This window comes from Euwallacea fornicatus, chromosome 14 (genome assembly GCF_040115645.1).
Source record: "Euwallacea fornicatus isolate EFF26 chromosome 14, ASM4011564v1, whole genome shotgun sequence".
Taxonomy (NCBI): domain Eukaryota; kingdom Metazoa; phylum Arthropoda; class Insecta; order Coleoptera; family Curculionidae; genus Euwallacea; species Euwallacea fornicatus.
This window is the reverse complement of record NC_089554.1, coordinates 1,016,633-1,035,280: the sequence shown is the minus strand read 5'-3', so window position 1 is coordinate 1,035,280 and position 18,648 is coordinate 1,016,633. Positions and strand designations below refer to the sequence as shown.

Sequence of the window (18,648 nt, the reverse complement as noted above, 5' to 3'; positions counted from 1 at the left end):
CCCCACTAGCTTTGTTGTTTTTAAAAAATACACAATGGTGAAGAAAACGTTTTCATAGAATTTAAAGGAAATTACAAATTTTCCATTAAGTGAATAACCCACATCGATCGCAACGCTACCACATTCATTGTTAACTGAGTAATAAAACTCATGTGGAATCTTCCGAAAACTAACACAATAGCGAGAATTGCTTAAACTCACGCCAAAACAGAATTTGAATTTAAAAAAATTTAATGCCGCTAAGTTACCAGATATCGGTGTAGTAATTTATTCTTTTGACCTTTGTCCTCGCATTTCTGGGATTTCTCCTAAACCCAATCTCTGTCACTTTTGCGTTAAGAACGTTTTCCGGAAAAGCTGACTTCCCAAGACAATTAGAAGTAATCCCATTGCCAAATTTCCTGGCTAACACCGACCGCAATCTAAAAAAATGTTTTCTTTGGTATTTTCGTATTTTGAGTGGTAATTCTAATGGCGTATCAAAAAGGAAAATTAATTTCTGTTTTCTTGTTCTGAACTGTTCGACTTATTGTATGAATTTTTGGTTTAAGTGAAAACATTTTTGCAAATATCGCTTAATTTAATATGCTGTCTAGATTTATTTACTGCAAAAAATACACTATAAAACTGAAATGGCATGGTCGTTTTTCTTTGCACTCACTCCAGAGACAGAAGTAGACTATAAAATATTAAGTTTCTGTCATCTGTTTTTCTGGTTCGTATCACCGTTCTGTCAGCGTCATCTGGCTTAAATTTTTGAAATAGGCAACTGTCAGTGTCAAATTTTTCTTTAAAATTTGAATAATTAACTATTTTATTTCTGTTAAATTCGAAATTATATTTTCTTTTCAGATCACGACCAGCACTTACAGTAGACAGCAAAATATTGTAACTGTAATTTCATGCAATTAAGGTCTATCAATTTCATAGTGATTTCAGCGTTAACCTTTTTTTTTCTTATAAATATTCCAAGAAACCGGCAGATAATGCAAAAACTCTGATAGGAGTAAAAAAGCTGATTAAATCGAATGAAAATAAAATCGTGGGCTCTAAGGGTGTTTCGAAAATTACTGGCAAATAATTCCAATAAAAACATTTCAAACAAGATCTGGACTCAGAGCCTGAAATTTTTTAGAATATATTTTTGTATTATAGTGGGCTATGATTAAGTTCGTCCAAATTCGAATTCTGAAAAAGCTATATTAAACTTTTTCATTTGATTCATTACAAAATTTAATTAACTTTACAATTTACATAAAACTAAAACAGTAAAAAATTTATGCTAAATGTGCTGCCCAAAACGGTTCCCGTTTTATGTCGCACATAGACGAACCTTCCACCCAAAGTCAGTTTACTCCATTCAACAATTGAACGTTATTTTTTATAATGGTGCATTTGTTATTGATGCGGTTCGATAAATCAATCTTCCCCAATTTTAAGGGGAGTCGTATATACAATTAAAAAGTTTCCTAAGCAAAAACATAATTTGTGTTTAAATCTAGCGATCGCTGTGACTAAATTCAAAAACTGTTGCTTGAAAAATTTCCGAAAATCTCTACTAAATCCATCTATTGGTGTTAACTTCTTTGAATCGCCATAGACGAAACTTTATCTATATCTATAGCTTCCATCCAGAAAATTTTACTTGTTTGCTTCTGTTGTTATCACCAAATCGTAGGTGTCATAACAATATTATCAGCCAAAATCAATAGACACGCTTCTCTCAACCTTTTCATCGAATTCAGATGCCAGCTGAACCAAGATTTACTATTATTTATTTGCAAAACACAATTTTTCCACGTCATTTGTCTCATTATTCGAACTTAACGGTGAAACAATAACATTTTGAGTGCAATTATCGGCCCGCGAAATCAGTGCAATTATTCGATCTCGTAAACAGAAAAATGTGAAAACGATAACGATTTTATTAAGAAAGCAATTTGTCATTTGATTATGTACCCATTAAGATCGGCCAATATGCATAAATCAGGTGACATATAAGGTGGTTCAATTCCAATAAAATTGTATGGATCACCGGATTAAGCACATTTTTCCAACAATAACAATCGCAAATAATTTGTTGTTTAATGAAAAGGATTTTAAACAAGGTTAACTCTTTGCAGTGAGGCAATTGTAAGTGGTCTGTGATGAGTTGTATAACAGCAAGAAAAAATACACTTTCGTAGTAATAAAATATAATTCTACCTTTATGTAATAAGTTGGAATATTTGTAATTAATTTAAGTATTTGAGATTGGGAATCAACAACATTCGTAAAAATCTAAACGGTTTTACACTGTTGAGCATGGCGTTATTTAAGTACGTTGCCAAGCTTCAAGTGGTGATTTTTTCAGTGACTCTAAGATAAAAAGTTTATACAAACATAAGTGGGGTGGGTAATGCTTTCTTTTCAAAATACAGAGTGTCATTTTTTTATCGACAAAAAGGGAAGCAATGTAGTTCTTGCGCCATGAGACCCCACCTCACTTTAATATGGTAGCACGTCAATTTCTGGACGCAATATATAGAGAAAAACAGGACTGGTCGCTTGATTCCACAATCATGACCACCCAGGTCACCGGATTTAAATCCGTTAGGTTTTTTTTCCTATGGAGGCACGTGAAGTTATTCGTTTATAGAACTCCAGTCAACACTGAAGAAGAATTCATCCAACGGATTCGAGATTCATGTAATCAGATAAGATATACGTCGGGAATATTTTAACGTGTTCGACAATCGATATTAAGACAAGGTAATGCTTGCATGGAAGTTGAAGGAAGACATTTTCGGCAGCTACAATAAGTTCCGTATTACTTATTGTTCAATTTTCTTTTACTATAAAATAATATGTGTTGTTTCTTAAATGTAGTTTCAATTAAATGTTTTTCGTTTTTTGCTCTTTCTTAAATTTTCGGCATTGCCCTTGTGCGCGCCATTAACAAAAGGAGATAAACAATATCTAACATAAAAGATTCCTTTGCACTACATTACAAACTGTCATTCAATTTTAACGTCATATTAGCTCACATCTTTTTGTTATTTAAAAGTTTTTTAAATTTTTATCGATAAAAAAAAAAGTTCCACACTCTGTATCTTGAAAACGAAGCATTACCGACTCAATGTTTATATAAGTTTTTCATCTCAGAATTACTCAAAGAATTACTCCATGAAATTTGGCCACATGCTCAATTCACAACCTGTATACACGGAGTTTTTTAATAGATGTAAAAAATGAAATAGATAAATCATAAACTTCTTTTAAAATAAAACTTTATATAAAGACATACCCTTAAACTACTTCCATTTTTATTTACAGGGGAACTTTTATTCGGAAATTTTTCAGCATAAAGTTCCACTGCCCGGCTGACATTTCTTCCAACCTCTCCATAAATAAAAACCATTTCTAGTTTTTCATCAAAAGTGTAGCGATCCATTTCAATTATTGAATTTTGAAATGGAAAGAATAATTTTTGAATAATTCCTCACAACACAACTAGATTGATTGACAAAAAATGAATATCGATTTCCTGTACACCTTATGATAAGGTAAGCGCTAACAAAAGGAAATTTAAGAAAATATTTTTTTCATAGAATTTTTTTTTAATTAAATAGAAGAATTATTATGACTTCTAAACAGAATATGCATTGCAAAAGTTTTTTAGAAAAAAAAATCAGTAATTTCAACTATTTCAAAAATGTACAAAAATCAAGGATAACTCTGCAGCAAAACTTCTAATAAAAAAATTGCTCAAAGAAAAGATATTCATTTTTTTAAAATCTACGAAGATCTGTAAAAAAATACGAGGTTGCCATTTGAAAAAAAGTTGCGATTAAAATGGCCTTAACATGTCGTTTTGGTTCAAATTCGCTATCTTAACGACATGTCTCTCTCTTTACCGAACAATTTTTGTTTGTAACTTTTTCATACCACGTACCATTTTTAAGCAATCTTAAATTACGACTTTAAATGGGAGATCTTGTATATGTACTGTATACTAATATGTATTGTATACTAATATCTGTACTATATGCACAAAAGTCATGCCGAACTAAGTATCAAACGTAATAATTACACTAATTCTCCGCAATCATCAATTATTATCATCCAAAATGTTGGAAAACCCGAAATATAATTTACTTTCTCAAAAATGGGTGGACGTGGGCGACCACATTGTTTCGATTCCTGTACTTAATTACATGTTTAGGACGAACCGCCGAATTTAATTAATTATGGACCATTAGCACTGCTACGAGGCAGATTAATTATCTACATACCTTGTCGATACTAGAAACAGGGCAAACGCGTAGTAGCAATAGAACTAATCAGTTAAAACTTAATATGAATAGTGTATTTGTTTGAAGGAAATTATACATTAAAAACCCCTGAAAAATTTTTCGATATGGATGCAGCCAGCAAACTTCCCAATGTTCTTAGATTATTGATGCGATAATCATTAATCATAACTAATAATATCTGACGCATTTTTTGTACGCGTAATCCCTGAAGATTCGTTGGTAAGGAAGAGGATACAGGAAAAAATCAATAGCAGGAAATCATTAAAAACGAATTCGTTCAAAAACTTCCGTAAATTATTGGATCATTGACGCTATAATCATGTAATAAAAATGTTTTCTCCAACAACAGATATTTGTTGTAGTTCATAGTTATGAGCAAATCCCGAAAAAGTAGTTGAAAGTTAATCCAGTCAAAAACCTATAGGAAATATTGGATAACTATCGCGATAATCGCGGATGATTGCTGAAAGTAAAAAATATTTGACACATCTGTGCTGATCATCTCCGAAGATTTATTTAAAAATGTCGCCATTCTTGGTAGTTAAGAATGCCCGGAAGAATTATTAGTCAAAAATTTTCGGAAATTCCAAGACGATGGTCGCGAAAATCGCGGGAAAATTATAAATTTTTGGAAATAATTGAAAATGATCCTTTATAGTAGATGTTTGGAAAATTTAACAGTTTACGAAGGATAAAATAAATTTAAGAGATAGCTACCTATTTACAGCTACTAAAAAAAATGTAAGTCTAGGTAGAACATGTAAACATGAAATTTAGTTCGAGTTAAAAACTAGAAAATCTTATCTAGACAATTTTCTATAAAAGAAAGTTTTCTTATTAGTTCATCCATTTTAGGATAGACCCAAATGGTCAATTAGACTATCGTTCTGGAGGGAACCTCAATTATTTGTAATTCGGGTCTTCCTTCTTTTAATGTGAGACTACACGTGAATTTTTCCGAGAAAATCGTTAGAGATTCTATTTTCGTGTTCTCCCGATATGTGGAGAATAAACACTTTTCTGTTTTAAGTGGTTTGGAAAATATTTAGCTTTTGTGATTTCAAACAAGGCCAGGTACATTTATACGCACTGACAACGAATAACTGCTTATTTGACTATTCAATATCAACATCAACGATAGAAATTTCCGTGTTTTATAAAATTTGAAGTACCAATATAATTTGTTTTTGATTAGAAAGCAAAATTGTCTCTACGAAATGAGGGAATATTTTTTGTTGGTAAATTCTTATGTTGATCGTCACTGCTTAAAAAAATCATTAAAAAGCATAAAATTAAATTTTAACACAGATCGCATTGAATAAAAAGTGAAAGTCACCGATTAACGCAAATAGTTTAAATGATAAACTATAACAGTTATTTTCTTATTTCGCAATATTAGTAAATTTGGGGGTTTTGACCTAACGTAAATCCAAAGTTCGTTTCGAATTTATTAATATCCGAGTCACATGTTTCAAAAATAATGTATATGAAACCTGGCACATTTTAATATGTAGTTGTTGAAATTGCTCCAGACCTCATGCCGAATATCACGTAAAATTCACGCTTTCTGGAATCACATCGATTTACGTGGGGCAACGTGATTTCTGTTAGATTACGTTCGATTGCGAAATGTAATCGTTAAAATCTTTTAGAATAATGAAACACATCGACATCCATGCGGCAAAAAAGGTTTGGATAGACACTTTTTAGCCTCTTTATATTAGTTAAATAGAAATTTTTGAATTTATTTCATTTTAATTCAAAACTCAACGAAAAACACTTATTACCCTTTTTTGATAAGTTATTTACCTGTACATGTGCTATGACATCTTAGTCATAAATGCGATTTATTATCAAATGACATCATTCTCTTGATATCTGATATACATACTCGGTAGTTATCCGTACCATTATTAAAGTAATCTACTAGAGGTGTATTAAGTGGACTAGTGTCAGCTACAAGAGCACAATTAAGCACCGCAATTTTTTTCTTTCATGGTTATAACTAATATAGAATAGTAATAAATAAGGAATGTCAAAAACTTCTCAAGAATTTGTAATGCACTATACAGGGTCCGTCATATCGGTATATGGAATAATAGCAATAACTTGTTAAATATCTGTTCTATCAAAAAATATTTTAAAAATGTAAAAATTACAAGACTAACTTGTTATCAATTTTTGCTGACCTTGAATCTTTGTTCTTACACCATAACATTTTAACGGAGTCTAACTTTGGCTTTTCAAATGTTACGTTCTATTTCCAAATTTTTTTATGGAATCTACACTTGTTTGCATATACAGATATATCAAATTTTATTGGGGTTAGATGAGAAATATTTCAAGGAAAAATTAATTTCATAATTAATTTATTTTATCCAGAAAAATTAAATTCGATAAGAAAAGCCAAATAATAAAAACATTCTCTGCATTTTTTAAAGGTCAAGTAAACAACATTTCTGAAATTCCAATTTTTAATTAAAAAAAAAGCATTATAATTATTTTACTTGGTGTAGTAAAGTGGCCAACCCGATCACCTGATATAAATCTCTGCGACTTTTTCGTCTGGACCATTTAGAAGATCACGTTTATAAGGATCGACCAAATAACTTAGATGACTTGAAAGCTGATATCGTCCATGTAATGCAATCAATCAGGCAAGACACTTATGTTTAGTTGAGAAGGTTATTCGTGCAAAGAATAGCACGGTGTATGGATAACGACCGAAGACGTTTTACCCAAATGCTTTGAACATTAAATAACAATTAATTTTTGGAAGGAGTAAAACGTTATTTTGCTTTTCTGATTGAATTTCATTTTTTTAATAAAATTTGGAAAATAATTCTTTTCCTGATGTTTTTCTTATCTAATCCCAATAAAATTTGACATGTCTGTATGCGTAAATAAGTGATAGAAATTGACATGTGAAAGACTAAGGTTGAACTTCGGCGGAATGTTATAGGGAAAAACACAAAAAGTTCAAGGTTATCAAAAAGCGGCAAAAAATTGGTCTTGTAACTTTTATTTGAAACATTTTTGTGATAGAAAAATTACATAAAAAATTAACATTATTTCATATATATGACGGACCCCATATATTTCATCTGTTATAATCTTTTATAACGATTCTTCGTATTTGTACTACATGGAATACTTGGGGCAGGGTGTATGTGCTTTCATTCCGCAACAGTGCTTACATAATCAACTTATAACACCACTCAAGCTTCCTCATAGCAGTATGACTTGTCATGGTCGCAATTAATGGCGCTTTTGATCTTAATAAATTGAACATCATATAATATAATAGCATAAATGAAATTGCAAAAACAAATGTGCTTGCTTGTGTAAATCAAAATTAATATTAAAATTTTAAAAATATATGAATCAGTAGAAGCTCTTACAAAAGCGGTTGAGGAAGCTTTCGGTATTGTTAATAGGCGTTCAATTACAAAACTACAATTTCAGTTTTGCAGCTATGCAATACATGTGTAAATAGCAATGGATGGCTTTTTGAATGTCTGTATTATTAAAAACCCATTAGGTGTTCAATAAATAATTGTTCAAAAATAGATATTAGATTTTTTCATAATTAAAAAAATCTTGTCAAAACAATTCAAAAACTTAAATTTACATCTGACTTAAATAATTTAAACCACCACTGTCAAATAATAATAAATTAATATGAACGATTTCATGGTCAACTATCTTAAAATTACAATATCGGATTTTAAGAAATGACGGACATTTTTTGGCATCTTTCATTATTAGATTAGCATTATTGTTTAAAGCTTGAAACAAACTTTTTTGAATAAATCATACTCTGCAATGGTTTCCACAAAAAAAAAGTCATTTTCTACCATATCTGAAAAATTACAGCTGTCAGAAAAAATCTGGTTGGCCTATCATCTTCATAGCAAAACTATCAACACTCATATATACATAATTTCTCTAGAATCAATAATTATACTGCTAGATCAACTAACAGAAATTTGCTTTCTGCTAAATATTTAGCATAAGCCATGGATTTATTCAAGAAACCACAAGTGGCTTTAAATTGGTCACCCAAGTCGCAATTTTCCCTCATTTAACCGATTTCGTAAATCCACTAGTTTCCGAGATCCCTCCACTAATTATTGAAAAAAACTCACCCTGCATAAAGTGCTTTCAAATTTGGTGGTGGGCGGGCAACTTTTCTCAGAAAAAAAACCTCTTAGTGACGTTTTAAATAAACGCGATATTGCCGGATTTCTACTAAACGTTTTTGTCCATTTCTGCTTAAACCAAAAATTACGCTAATACTGGGAATGATTTCAAACAGAAAAACAAATAAATTTTCTTTTTTGACAAGATATCAGAATTAGCAGTCTATAAATTAGAAATAGGAAAAATCATTTTCCTGGATAGTTGTTGGTGTTGGCCAGGGAATTTGGCAAACGGAATTACTTATAATTTTCACTTGGAAATTTTGGTTTTCCAGAAAATGCTCTTAATATAAAAATGATACAGATTGAGCTGCGGGGCAGCCCTGGGATGCGAGCACAAACGTTGGAGATGTAAATTAAAATGGTAATTTATAGTTGGTTAAAAGCATTTCGATTTGTGTGCAGTTGAATTTAATTCACTGAAAACGTTAAAAACTTCCATGATTTTAGGAAATTTCCATTAAAGATTTATTTTCAGCAAAAAGAGAGTGCACCAATTGGAAATGCTATAATCTGATAATTGAAGCATGGCGTTTTGTGGTCACTTGAAATTCGCGTCAGAATTACTATTTTATTACTATATGAACTATGTCAATTTTGTCAAGAGTATTGGATGCGACTTTATTTTGCAAACTTAATAATTACATATTTTACGAAAAGAAACAGTAATTTATTAATAATAGACAATTCTACCATTTGATATACGTAGATGAACCCAACCGTCACTTATGCACTGTAACTCGCTGTACTCATCAGTAACTCAAAGCTCAAAATATAAAATCAATCCCACAACTACATGTCTTGAACAGAACGCATGCTTCAGCCTCCCGTTGGCACTATTAAGCTATATTCCCACGCACTTCTCGGTTGTACAATTATGGCCTCTCGAATCTAGCATTTTGCAGAAGAAGACCTGACAACTCTGGTTCATATCAACACCAGAAGTTCAACATTATTAAGATTTTAATTAAATTTCAATGCACTTACGTGTTTAATATGACTAAGACGTCTTTCCACGTGTCAAATTCAATTTGCTTCAAGATTCCGTTGTTCAGGTCGAGACCTAAATGACGATTCACCTTAGAAAAATGACAATTGGAGATCCCTTGCCTTTTGGAATAACTGAACTGTATTTCAAGGAACTTTTCGTTAGGTCAACTCTCGAATCAAAATTCGTTTAAGAGGCACTCACAGAGCTTTTTTTCCTCAATTTATTGATATCTACTTTCTTTAGGTAGAATTTTAACTCACTCTCGTCAAGTCTTGGAACAGATAAGCTCTGATCACACGTGTTTTGTGACTATTCTCTTCAAAAAACGCAATCCATGACTGTTAAGAGGGCGTTAACCAAGCAAAATAAAAAATGGGCTTGCTCTCTTATGAGTACGTTTAAATGATGATCGTACACGTTTCTCAACAATATTCACATTCCTAAACAAACAAATGAAAAAACGAGTTGACATGTGTAATTTGTGTTATCATAAACCTCCGAACCTCGATTGTTTATTTCAGGTTAGTTCAGGTTAGTTTATTTCAGAATAACTTAGGTCGTGTTTCCACATGCATACATATGTTGTTTAATGTTAAAACCTAAACTACTATTGTCGGCATTTAAGCTGTATTTCCACGTTTCCCTCGATCGTTCATGATAAAAAATAGAGTCCCCGTCCTGTTAGCATATGTGAAGCGTATTACCACAGGCCTCTCGACCGTTCAAATTCGCAATCCACGAGTTTCCTTCGAGGGAGAAAGTGATATTGATACGAGTAAGTCGACTTTCTACTTCAGCATACCTGCTTTTTCTCAATCCCTGTATTGTCTAGGAGAAAAGTTAAACCAGAATCTCCTCGAAAGTCATCCAGATTTAAGTTTGCCCTAACCACAGTTAATCTGTATTTCCACATGGCTTCCGACTTCGCCTCCCCTAGCCTGCCCCCTATCAGTCTAAGACTGGAGAGAACTCGAAAGTCATTGTCAAGTCTACACTAGTCTGGTAAGAACTATGATCTTGTGCCTTCAACTTCAGTCAGGGCGCATTGCTCAGCCCCTCGACATTGTTGAGCTTTTGAATGCGTTGATGTTCGGTAACAAAGCTAAACCCAAACGGTTCATGATTCTTACGACTCAGTACTCAGATGTCAACTCGACATATTTGTAACGGGTGTTCTGTGATAGAAATAAATAATTTCTTCAATGACGCATGAAAATAGTTCTTGTTCTGAAGAAAGGAGTTTGCGCGTGAAAACTATGGATTTTACGAAATTTCAATTTCCCCAGGTATTTATACTCAAAAACACAAAACAAAATTCTATTTACACTTCAACTTCCCAAAAACAACAATCCAATCAATTCCAATGATCGCACACGGCTTCCCATTTGGACCCGAACATCTAATTGTGATTTCCCAGATTTCCCATTGTTCCCAGAAGGGGCGCTACTCCTTTGCACGAGCCAAGCCGACACATGCAGGACGACAAAGCTACACTAAAAATACTCCAAATTCGAATACCCGGTAGCGCATAACTCCCGAGTCAAACACTAAAACAATTGAACGATTCTGATAACGCTACTCAGTAGCATTAAACGTCACAAGTCTCGTGTGTATTTAAGTACGCACGGGCCACCATTCCGAACAGTTATAAGTCGCCTTGAAAGCCGACCGCTTCTGACACACGACGCGATCGTCGGATTTTTCGCGCTTTCTACCAATCGGATCGTGTGCCTAGAAAAATTCATTTATTATCTGAGAAAGAAACGAAGTGGTAGTTGTGGTTAAGAAACAAAGTGACAATCGCAAGTTGCTAGTGCCTTTATTGGATTTCGCCGGTGCTTTTGACAATGTTGTCGTCACCTGACGACTTACCTGTGACCGGCCGCCACAGGGTGTTGAAGAAGTCCTTATCCCAGGAAGCTTTCGACGTCGTTTCTAGGGTGCCCCCCAACTCTGATAAGCTATTCGATAACCTTCCGTGGATGAATATTATGGCCGATATTGCCATAACTGCTGCAATTGCCGAGATGAAGGTGTGTACAATTTTTAATTGATTATCATTCGAAGTTATTTTGGGATTTACATTCCATTGATAGTATTTAACCACCTTTTATCGGCAATCGAGGATAATTTTTGACTTAAACAAGGTCAATAACAATTGCAGTTTCCCGGGCCGCGTCAGACCGTGCCAAGATTAAATGCCGCTTAAAAGGCTATTTGTGGTAAAATTCATATGGTACAACTTTCGGAATATTAATCTTGAAATTTGCATACATCTAGGACGTTAAATAACACTAGAGATTTTTCCCGAAGCAAATAGTAATTAATGACGCCATTTATCTGTGCATTTGACGTAGGTAATTGTTCGAACTAACCATATCTTTCACATTTTTGAGCTTAATATGATTTATTTCTTTTGAGTAATGCCGGCATATCATGTGTAGACGGCGTGGTGATATTTTTCTTGTTTATTATTACAATTATCTGCAACAAAACATTTATCTGCTAAGACCCCTGGTGACGTCAAGTTACCATAGTGCTAAATGCCATAGCTATATTTACATTAAATTTGATAAACATAAAATCTTGAGAAACGTTATGTTATAGGAAAAGCAAATATTTGACTAATGGAAGCGCGAGACTCCAATTTAAGTCCGCGTGGCGATGAGAGTTCCTGCTGCATGAGCTAAAAAAAATTCACAACTCTCAACGAAGAAAAAATCTCGCTTTCTACTCTTGTTTCGACAACCAGACAATACTCCACCAATCTAAACAATGCGCCCGAACAATGCGTATAAGCCCCCAGGCTTAAGCCCACAACATAAAGATTAATAAAATAAATTTACGCCTCTCGCTTTTCTTTTGCGTGGACGAGTCTCAAGCCAAGATTTGAGAGCATTCAGTTGGGTGTTAACAACAAAAATAAATGTTATTCAACCTTTCGATAACACCCTCACCCTTTCAACGCTATTCAAAATGCCCCCTTGGATTAAATCTCGAAATTTCATCATGAATCTCGGTTGGAGGAAAAACTTCGGTAAATATTTCGAACTTCATAGAACATCACAGAGACTTCACTGACTCCATAGAGCCGGCCCGGTCCAGTCCGATAGTGGGGTGGGAAGTCAAACATTTAGAGTTGGTACCGCGTTGAGAGACTAAACTTTGAAATTGAAGATTCAGCAATTTTTATTGTCAGAATTCCTAACTTGTTGCACAACACTCATCCCTAATCTGGGTCAGCCTCGCGCAAATTATGTATATCTTGTTAGGAGTTCGACATTCTCTGAACCCACCTCTCGGTTCATACAGAACTTACCTCTCACGAGGCTATCGCGGGCGGTAACCAATATATACTCATAAAACATCACTCTAAAAGGTCATTTTTTTGTCTTTCTAGTTCAAACGTATGCTAAACAAAGAGCTGTCCCACTTTTCGGAATCCAGCCGCTCTGGAAATCAGATCTCCGAGTACATCTGTTCAACCTTCTTGGACAAGCAGCAAGAATTAGATATCCCCACTGTACTCCGTTTAGATGAGGCGGCGGAAGCGCCAAAGGGGGCTCCGCGTAAGGAGCGCCCCCGGGCCCCCACCACCATGTCGCAGATATCCGGAGTAAACCGGAAATTGTGCCACACCAACTCGTTTACCGGTGAAAAACTGCCCACCTATGGAGTGGAAACTCCATTTGAAGAGGATTTAGGTAGGTTCATGTTTTTTCTTATAAGCGTCGGGAAAAGGGCACTTTACCGCACTTATTCGAGTGTAACTTTAACACACCACATATAATGCGCCCCACTATGTTAATTTCATTAAGGATGAAAAAAACTTTCACTCGGGCCCGCACTCATTAGATAAACAAAAAAATTTTACTTTGTCGGCATAAATTACGTTTCCTATCGCTCGATCCATGTTCACATATTGCAAGGAAGGGAACTTTCCCTTGAGCTGCTGACGTCAAAGCGACGACGAAGTTTTAACCTAATTAAAGCAAGGGAAATGCAGGAATAGAATAAAAGTCTCACGTCATGACAAGGTGCAAATCAATATGGAAATAATGCATTAATGATACGTCCCAAAATGGTCGCCATATTTATTAATACATACCGCCGCTGTATGGGGGTCAGATTTAAGGCTTTTAATCGATTTATTGTTTCAATACAAAAAGGGAAAAAGGTTGTCAACCTCAACTAATTCACGCGACTTACAGATTTTTTCAACAGAAATGTTTCTTGCAGGAAAATGTTTAATGGAAATAGACAGATGGGGTGTGGATATGTTCAGAATCGGAGAACTCAGTAACGAGAGACCCTTGACCTGTGTAGCTTACACTGTATTCTCCAGCCGAGACCTCTTGAAAACTATGTTAATCCCGCCAAAAACCTTCATCACGTACATGATGACCGTAGAAGACCATTATGTTAAGGAAAACCCTTTCCACAACTCGCTGCACGCAGCCGACGTAACGCAGAGCACGCACGTCCTCCTCAACACCCCGGCCTTAGAGTCCGTTTTCACTCCTTTGGAAATAACCGCAGCCCTGTTCGCCGCTTGTGTCCACGATGTGGACCATCCAGGTCTAACCAATCAGTTTTTAATAAACTCCAGTTCCGAGCTGGCTATCATGTATAACGACGAAAGTGTACTAGAAAACCATCACTTGGCCGTGGCATTTAAGCTCCTGTCCAATGACGGTTGCGATATCTTCCTCAACATGTCAAAAAAGCAAAGACAGACGCTCAGAAAGATGGTCATTGACATGGTTCTGAGCACCGACATGTCCAAACATATGACTCTGCTCGCCGACTTGAAGACCATGGTAGAAACGAAGAAGGTAGCAGGAAGTGGAGTGCTACTGCTTGATAACTATACCGACAGGATCCAAGTGTTGCAAAACTTGGTGCACTGTGCTGACTTGAGCAATCCCACCAAACCCTTGCGTTTATATAGGTAAGGCACAGCTTTCCAGGTTTCGAGGAATATTGTTTGCTGACAGAATTTTTATTGTTTCAGACTTTGGGTAGAACGCTTGATGGAGGAATTCTTCCGCCAAGGAGACAAGGAACGGGAAGGGAACATGGACATATCTCCCATGTGCGATCGTCACAACGCAACCATTGAGAAGTCGCAGGTCGGTTTCATAGATTACATCGTGCATCCGCTCTGGGAGACGTGGGCAGACCTCGTACACCCCGACGCTCAGGACATCCTAGACACGTTAGAAGAAAATCGCGACTGGTATCAAAACGCCATACCTGCCAGCCCACCGGCAGAAGAAGAGGAACCCGGAGATCCTCAACGAAGCGGAAATATTCGCTTTCAAGTAAGTTGTCGAATTTCAAAATCCTCATCGAATAGTTAACTAACATTTTTTATTGTTGTTTATAGGTAACATTAGAAGAAGGCGACGCCGAATCCGAAACAGAATCGGCCGGCCCAATGTGACGGAGGCTGGCCGGCCTCTGCAGGAAGCTCACTGAAAAAGTGACGCAATGGTGGCGCACTCGGCCGTGAAGCGCAGGCGCTAACGCGGGTGCGAATGGGATCGGTGCGCAGGCGCATCACCCGACATGTAGCTGATAGCAAGAACATCATCAACAACAAGGGCGAAAGCAGTCGTCGACGTCGTTTTTGTTTTTTGAGTTTTTTTGGCCTCCTCGACCCTTCGACGTTTTGCCTTAACCGCGTAGAAGAGACTCGTTTCTTGATCCTCCTACTGACTGTGCATTGTAAATAAGTCGTTTGGAATTTTACTGAAAAAAATGTCTGTCAGTGTAATACTCAGCCCCCTCCCCCTTGTGTATGTATAGGTATTATGTGTCTTGTCAGCTATATTATAAACACAAAAGTAAAGCTCTCTCCATTTTATATGTTGCGTTTTATTTACCAGTAATGGATTTGTCACCTATTTAGAAATCTACGTAAATAGTTTCACGGATGTGCAGCAATAATGCCACTTTCCATAAGCCATACCAAGGCAACGTGAAGTTATTCATGTCCTTAATTTTACATTACATTTGAGTTTACAAGGGATGAACATAACTCTTTAGACACTATTGATTCAAGGTCGAACAAAACACTTATGACTAGCGTTTGATCACAAGGATGAAAATATAACGAAACCCAAATCAAATTCAACATTTTATTCAATAAGAATAACCAGCTCACGCAAAATGCACATTATATCATTAATAGGTAAATTTCAAATGGACAGATTTACTCCGAATCTCCCGAGGTTTCGGTGCCCTCAGAGATCGAGTCTGCCGGTTCTTTGTTCTTGTACAAGTAGTACTTTTTTTGGGTTTGAACTTGCTGGTCGTTGATACTGCAAAAAGAATTAAAAATGCAAATACACAATATTTATAGGCATGTGCAGATTGGTTTATTATGAGGGAATGAAACCAAGAGTAACTAACTGGTCATTTCACAACTATATATAAAAATCGCCTTACCCTTCACTGTTCTTGCACGAATCCTCATCGTCACCATTCTCAAGTTTAGGCTCCCTATCCTGCTCTTCAGTCTCACTGTCCTTGCTGTCACTTTCACAACTGTCACTACTCAAAAACTCCTCAATATCGTCCTCAGTCACCCTCTTCCTACCCCGTTTCTTCCGTTCCACTGGTTTTCCGGAATGGTGTCTTTCGACGTGATAACGAAGCTTAGTAGTAGAACAATAACTTTTATCGCAAAAACTACAAGCCGGTCTTACAAAAGCATTGGTGTGTTTCACCAAGTAATGCCTTTTTAACGACGATCTATCTCGGAATGGATTTTCACCTAAAACCTTATACTATATATTTTTATAAACTTTAGTATTATTACGTACAATCCTCACAAAAGAATCGAGGCGGTCTGTTTTTATTGTGTCTTAGAATATGTTTGTCAAGGGTGGCTTTCATGGGGTAGGCAAGGCCACAAATTGGACACACAAAATTCCTGCTTCTAATATGACGCAGTTGTATGTGAGTTTTAAGAGTACTGCTGTCATTAAACCTATTACCGCATATATCGCAGGAATGAAGACGAAGATTTAAGTGTACTACGTGGTGCTGTAAAAAACATTGAAGGTTTATTTTTCTTTGTGAATTCCCCGTGTTTCTTACTCTTCTTAGTAACTGCTTGGTTTTATAAGATTTACCACACAGAGAACAAACAAAATTCCTTTCATTATTGTGAATAGACAACATATGGCTATTTAAATCGCACTTTTTAATGCATCTATAACCGCATTCTTCACAGATGTGAACCTAAATACAAAGCCATTTTTGTGTCCATATTTTCTTATTTCAAGACATCACTGCCTTACTTTATGCGTTTCCCAATGTTCTTTAAAATCCTCCTCAGGGATCATACGTCGGCAAATGCGGCAAAATTTACCGTCATTACTCAAAAACTCTTTGAAAGCGGAAATTTTACGCGATGCACTTGCTTCCAGTTTTTTCTTTTTTCTAGCCACTGCCATTGCTTTGTCGTTTTCAATTACCAGTGTTCTAAAGGTATGGAATTTGGTAAATGGATTTACACCATGTTCTTTAGCACTATGCGTTTCATAGTCTGTGCCGATTTCGAAACTCTGATTACATTCGTTACAATATTGTGGAGAAATTACTAAAAAAGAAATCTTAAATTGATAGTAACCATTTTTCCACTTACCACTATTTACAACCATGTCATATCATTATGATTTCAAACATGATAATGTGATTAAAGCAGTTAACAGTTTGAACTTTGTAAGTCCAACTTCAATCATAATATCAACTTACCTGTTAATCCATTCACTTTAGGCATAAGTAACCTTTTCTCTTCATCTGCATCAAATGACTCTTCAGCTTCACTACCAATACTATCGTCCTTTACTGTGCCCACATTATCACTCTCATCATTTAACCCTCTATGCAAATCTGATTGAAGTTTAGTCACTTCGCCAAAATCTTTCTCTCCTTTTATTGTCTTACCGAGCAGAGTTTGCACATATAGGTCTGTTTTCTGATATTGGATTTTAAAATTGAAGAAATCAATGACACATATTGTGCATCGGGTGCACAGGTAGGGGGGAAATCCATCACCTTCTTTGCACTGGAATCACCAATAAAGGAAATTGTTGTTAAAAATTTAATATTAGATCAATTTCAATTAGGCATGCATCATAAATAAGGATTATAACACATTGCATAAAACTGTATATAAAATTCAAAATCTAGAGGGTAAGTGCTCTTCTGACTCTTCTGGTCACTGTTCTTAGATCACTTGTTCGTCACTCTTGACCTATGGGAGGTAAAATTACAATCCTGTGTAAGCCACATGGTAATTACTCAAAGCAACTATTAAGCCATTGTTTCTCCACCATCATTCAGCAGAGCTACATCTAGTATATATTTATAGTGGAAAGGAAAATGTGTGTGTGTGGAAATCAAAACAGATTATTTACCAAAAGGTGGAAACTGAACTTCCTGAAATAATTATTGGTCTTTGGGGTATCTGTGATACACAACACACAAACATATTCCAAATCAAGTACTAAATGCCCTGAACTGTCAATTTAGGAAGCTCAAACCAGTGTAATAAAAAAATGGGTAGACCCTATTCAGCATTATGTAAATGACAAGTAAATTTGAAAAATTAGAAATTGTCCCTGATTAATAAGCATTTGCTCTATTTAACTGTCACACCAAAACATGGTTGAATTATAAAGACATGTATGAAAAACAAACAAAACTTGAACTTACCACCACTGATGTGGTACGAAACAGAATATCAGCCAAACTTAGCTGTTGATCAAAGGCAGTGAACAAATAATGCATCTCTTGATCTTCCACAAAACATCCTCGGCATTTAACGGATAAATTGATTTCCAGTCCATCGCTAAAATCATTTTTAATAACAATGTTTGTATCGTCAAACGAAAGAATTGTGTTTGGATTTGGATCCGGGTTTGAATCAATTTCCATTAAAATATCGCCTGAATACACATTAGACGCCGCCATTTTTAGTGCCACGGATCTACAGACATTTCCATTTCATGACAAATAGGGACTACAGGGCTCTGATTTTATTCGTGGTTCACATTAAATTGGCAGCGCCATCTGTCTTAAGTTGTAAACTAATTGTAACCATAAGAATGACAAAAACAAAAACCCAACTACATTATTCCGTATT

At 35.4% G+C, this 18,648-nt stretch overlaps 2 protein-coding genes across 17 annotated transcripts in view; one reads left to right on the top strand and one right to left on the bottom strand.

Annotated features, from left to right (window-relative positions):
• dnc (phosphodiesterase dunce) overlaps window positions 1–15,357 on the top strand; it is a 293,397-nt gene extending 278,040 nt beyond the window's left edge. For 15 of the 16 annotated variants that reach the window (XM_066289946.1, XM_066289947.1, XM_066289948.1 and 12 more), the window contains 4 exons: window positions 12,889–13,192; window positions 13,728–14,439; window positions 14,503–14,812; window positions 14,878–15,357. In XM_066289946.1, the coding sequence (XP_066146043.1) occupies window positions 12,889–13,192; window positions 13,728–14,439; window positions 14,503–14,812; window positions 14,878–14,934 (1,383 nt within the window). In that variant the 3' untranslated portion in view covers window positions 14,935–15,357. Of the gene's footprint in view, window positions 1–11,122; window positions 11,522–12,888; window positions 13,193–13,727; window positions 14,440–14,502; window positions 14,813–14,877 lie in introns of those variants that run through there. The other variant, XM_066289961.1, reaches the window with a different exon arrangement.
• A 260-nt stretch (window positions 15,358–15,617) lies between these two features.
• LOC136343310 (oocyte zinc finger protein XlCOF6-like) lies at window positions 15,618–18,609 on the bottom strand. Its single transcript, XM_066289968.1, has 7 exons — window positions 18,219–18,609; window positions 17,256–17,568; window positions 16,799–17,100; window positions 16,596–16,739; window positions 16,319–16,541; window positions 15,942–16,269; window positions 15,618–15,814 (listed from the first exon to the last, which is right to left on the bottom strand). The coding sequence occupies exons 1-7, from the start codon at window positions 18,474–18,476 to the stop codon at window positions 15,706–15,708; spliced, it is 1,677 nt and encodes a 558-aa protein (XP_066146065.1). The 5' UTR covers window positions 18,477–18,609; the 3' UTR covers window positions 15,618–15,705.
• Window positions 18,610–18,648: the final 39 nt, after the last annotated feature.